At 35.1% G+C, this 4,857-nt stretch overlaps 1 protein-coding gene across 1 annotated transcript in view; it reads left to right on the top strand.

Annotated features, from left to right (window-relative positions):
- Positions 1–693: 693 nt before the first annotated feature.
- UBR1 (ubiquitin protein ligase E3 component n-recognin 1) overlaps positions 694–4,857 on the top strand; it is a gene marked incomplete at its 5' end in the record, with an annotated part of 40,230 nt that continues 36,066 nt past the window's right edge. Inside the window, 6 exons of the mRNA XM_010142387.1 lie at positions 694–792; positions 1,456–1,613; positions 2,209–2,308; positions 2,615–2,743; positions 3,475–3,655; positions 4,590–4,651. Coding sequence (XP_010140689.1) covers positions 694–792; positions 1,456–1,613; positions 2,209–2,308; positions 2,615–2,743; positions 3,475–3,655; positions 4,590–4,651 — 729 coding nt within the window. The remainder of the gene's footprint in view (positions 793–1,455; positions 1,614–2,208; positions 2,309–2,614; positions 2,744–3,474; positions 3,656–4,589; positions 4,652–4,857) is intronic.

The following is a 4,857-nucleotide window of genomic DNA, read 5'->3' as shown; positions in this document are numbered from 1 at the left end:
AAATAAAAATAAATAATTTTCAACAAGCAGAGGTCCAACAACTATCTCAGCCTTTTTAGAGTATATTAATTCCAGTGTCTTTGATTTATTCCTTATGATCGTGTAGGCATATGTGCATTTTTTGAAAGCAGTATTGTTATTATTCTGTGTATCTCTGGAAATGGCAGATGAACTGCAACTGGTCTTTCTTCTAAAAAATTAGATACAATAGTTATGAAATATTCAAAACATGAGACCAATTGGTTTTTGGTTTGGGCTGAGATTTTTTTTAATCGTGATGGCTTTCTCTGCACTGAAACAAAGCAGACAGACTTGTATCATTCATTGTACACGTCTTTTATAGACAGCTGTTGAGTAACTGTTCTTAATGAATTAATAAATTAATATCTTTACTGATCCTTTTTTTCAGATATTTAAATTTCTCTTCCTGGAGAAGACTGATTGTAGGTGAAAAATATTTTGGTTCCAGTCTGGCAGAACAGTTAAATTTGTGCTTATCTTCAGTATTAAGGCAGTGGGGCATAAACTTGATTCTTTGGTGCATTAAGGACATTTTGCCTTTTTTGTTGTTTGAACTGTTTCTATCAGAAAGGAGGGAGGACATTGAGGTGTAGTTCTTGCAAATAAGAAAGAAACATTTTTAATTAACACTTGTTTTATTTATTTAATTTTCCCAATGTTTTCTTTTCCTAGTATTACAAAGCATTGCAGAAAGAATACATCAGTGATGATCATGACAGAGTTCTATCTGTGACAGCACTCTCAGTTCAGATGTTCACAGTGCCTACTCTGGTATGTACAGCCTGTCTCTGTTAGAAATTAAAAAAAAAAATTGAGAATGGCTAGCAGTACCACCTTTGCAGACCGTTGCACTGGGCGGAGGGTCTTTGTGCATTTGGAGTTGGAAATGAATTATTTTGAGATTTGGTAAGGCCAGTATCAAAGCAGAAGCTCGAGTTTATAAGAAAACTCATTACAGAAGTTAGAGGGAATGCCAATAAGTAGAAGTTTTAAGCAGTATTGTTTTTGGCATTAAGTTTATGTGTTCATTTACTGTTCACATTTACCTTCTTATCTAACTTTAAAAACTCGGGGAGAGGGGGCAAAAGGTGGTTAAATGTCTTTTTATTGGGGGTGAAATATGTTAAATCCTGGGTGGGGGGAGGTATATCTGTAGGTTTTAAAGGTTATATGTTCTTTTCTAACAGTTCTTTTCTACATGATCTTTCTAGGAAAAAAACAGCATGTTTGTTACATTGAAGCTTTCAGTGAACAGACATGCTAAGTTGATAGAAATTGTGTTTGTACATAATAAATACTGTGGGAGATTTTGTATCTTGGATTCTTTATTCTCAGAATAATTTCTAATTAAAAGACTGGATTCAAAGGGAAAATTATTTTGACAGTTCTCTTCAACAAAAACAGGATAAAAAAATTTAAATTTTCTTCTTGCAGGCTCGACATCTTATTGAAGAGCAAAATGTAATCACCACCATTACAGAGACACTCCTAGAAGTGCTTCCAGAGTACCTAGACAAAAATGACAAGTTCAACTTCCAAGGTTACAGTCAGGACAAACTGAACCGGGTATATGCAGTAATATTTGATCTCAGGTAAGTGTAAAGCTGAGAAGCGAGAGCAGTTCTTAGAAAATTGGCAGTAGGATGAGGTGTTTCAAAAACCAGTTTGATCATCAAACCCAAATCCTTTCAAAAAACACACATGAAAATTTAATGTTTTATTTTTCAGTCTAAACTTAGTTTTCAAATGCTAAAATTATATTCTATAGAGGCAATTTTTTATGATTTTCACTGATATCGTTTCATGTAACAATTACATTAATAAATGAAATCTTTACTGTAAGACAGTATGGGAAATTTGGCTTCTCTTCATTATCATTCTGAGAAAGCGTATAATCCTCATCTACATAGCATTTTCTACTCTTACAGTTCAAAAATTACTCTAATAAACTGAATAATGTGAAAGCAAACCACTCAGAATACCTTGGGATTGAAAAATCTGTTAATCTCAAATTATGGAGCCGCACCAAGCATCTCTTTGATGTGAACTTTAAGAGGAGCTTGAGATGGGTAGAGTGATGCAATGTGATGATGCTGTTGATTATTTTAATACAAAGAACACTTTAAATACAAGCATAAGTGGAAGAGAGGTCTGAGCAAAAGATGATAATGTTTTCTTTGGGGACAGGTATGTCCTAGTCAGCAAGCCTACATTCTGGACAGACCGTCTGAGGGAGCGGTTTTTAGAAGGATTTGTTTCTTTTCTGAAGATTCTAACTTGCATGCAGGTACAACACATTTAAATAATTTCTTTTTATTATGCTGTTATAAAGATATTACAGCACTTTTGTTTGCTCTTCTTTTTCTCCATAGCAATATTGTGGATATAAAAATGCAATTCAGATGGTAAATTCTTCAATCCCTGTCTTGGGTGGGTGAAAAAGTAATGTTTTCTTTGTAGGAGTAATATTCATCAATTTTAGCTTACATGTACCTAACAAACTATATTTTACCATTAGCTAATGGGATCTCATGTTGTTTTAAACTTGCAGTCACTGATTTGGCTTGAATGTTTTGTGGCATCTCCATTTCAGGGCATGGAGGAGATAAAAAGACAGATTGGTCAGCACATTGAGGTGGACCCTGACTGGGAAGCAGCTATCGCTATACAGATGCAGCTCAAGAACATTCTTTTGATGTTCCAGGAGTGGTGTGCCTGCGACGTAAGTATGTCAGTTGTCCTGGTGTCTTTTGTGGATATTCCTGAGTGCTTTTCAAATAGCAACTTTTTAAAAAAGCTCACTATTGTTCAATGCAGATCTCCACAAAAATGAGTCTGAAAGAATTAATCTGTGATGGAGACATCTCAGAAAAATACAATCTTCTGGCTGATAAAGCTGCACAGGGTGTCAGGGAAATCATAACGAGAGAATACTTCTCATAATTCAAGATTTTGAAATTTGTGTTCATGGTATCACTGTCAAGTTTTAAAGTTTTGAAGCACGTGGTGTTCATTTTTAATTGCAAAAGTGGTCTGCAGAAACGGCACTGGTCAGTGCTGGGGCAAAGGAGGAAATTTCAGTTTGTGAACATAAAGATATTTTGAAGTGTTTTTTTGGTTTGGGTTTTGGTTTTGTTTGTTTTTGGTAGGGAGAGAAAGGAAGTAGTACAGCAGTTCAGGAGCTTCATTCAATTTGGGGTGCAAACTATGCAAAATATTAAAATGCTGCAGCTTAAATAAGCAAATAGATTTCAGAGCATGTGACAGAGCAGCTTTTTTGAACAGAAGTGTATTCTCAGTCCATTACTTCTCAGTATTAAGAAACAGAGTAGTAATTATACTGTGGATTTTTAGTAGCTGTTTATGCTGTCAGGAAAAAACAAGCGAGGAATTTTAGTACATATATATATATGATTTTTAAATATAACACTCTGTGTTTATTTTTCATTCTAGGAAGAGCTGTTGCTCAGATCCTACAGTGAATGTCATAAAGCTGTGATGAGGTGCAGCACAAATGGCCGCTCACGCGAAAAGACGGTATTTCACTTGTGTGGCCATACGCTGGAGAGCAGACCTTACAGAGTGTCTGGAGATCCTGTCAGCATACATCTACCGCTGTCTAGAACTCTGGCTGGTAAGTGGTGCGTTCTGTTTTGATTGCTGTTTGAATTGGGTTTATTATCAGTCCCTGTTTTTTTACTCTAGAAAGCATCTAGATTAAGTGCTTCACAGATGAGTTGTTCTCTGACTTTCTGACATTCGCATGATCATGCAACCCTGTTCCCCAGTTGTCCCACTAAGGGAAAGTTTTTCTTAAAAAAAGAAGTGTTTGCCATGGAAGTTGGAGGACATTTTTTTAAACAGGGTAGAGATAGGAAAGTCAGGCGAGAAGGAAAAGTTTGATGTTTTAATGAGTTCTTCAGTCTTCTCTGGACTGTTTGAGTTAGTGTGGTTCTGTTTCTATCTGTTTTGCCTAAACACATGTTCATTATTACTGTATCTCAAATTTATTTTCTAGCCACGTATATCTTAGGATTGTTAAAATGGTTCTTCTAAAAGACATATGTTTGCAGCATGCCAGGACAGATTTCCAGTCAGAATACAAATGACCACAGCAGTGGGTGATCGCCACTTTCTCTAGAATACTAATGAAGTCATACGCTATTATTAAGATGTAGGTTATTTACCACATTATTTGATACCAGGATACCATCTGTTAAGCCTTGTAGTCTTGAAATTCAGTAATTACTGACATGGTTTAAATGTGAAATTAAAAACTGGCTAATTCTATTCATCACCTCAATGTAAATGGTTTTAATGAGATCATTAAATGAATAGATTTATTCATAAAATAATGGATTGTAAGACTGGTAGGAACTGTTGTGATAATGTAATAGATTTTCTATCTTAAGAAAAAGGAGGAAGTAACAAGTCTTTCCTAAATAAACTTTTTTTTTTTTTTTAATTCTCTGAGTTGTAGATGATTTAGTTAACATTTAGAACGGGAGGAGAAACTTTGCTGATTTGTATTTATTTATTTTGGAATTTTTATCCTATTGGTTTTGTAGGTCTTCATGTACGATTAAGCAAGACTGGAGCCATCTCAAGATTGCATGAGTTTGTTTCTCCTGTAAGTTGTTTTTTTTTAATCTTTTTTTCCCCAAACACTTCTTGCAATTAGTACTCTGTGAAGGAAAAAGCCTTAATTTTATCCTGTAACTTTTGTGGCACACACACAAGTTATCTTGCAGCTCTCAATGTGTCTTTGTTCATCTTTTAAAATCACTGATAGACTTACTCTTGTTTGATTTGCTCCGCCCCCCCCCCCCCTACACC

Source organism: Buceros rhinoceros, unplaced genomic scaffold (assembly GCF_000710305.1).
Source record: "Buceros rhinoceros silvestris isolate BGI_N320 unplaced genomic scaffold, ASM71030v1 scaffold13258, whole genome shotgun sequence".
In the NCBI taxonomy this organism is placed as follows: Eukaryota; Metazoa; Chordata; class Aves; order Bucerotiformes; family Bucerotidae; genus Buceros; species Buceros rhinoceros.
Note: the sequence above shows the minus strand (reverse complement) of the source record. Positions and strands in the feature narration are given on the sequence as shown.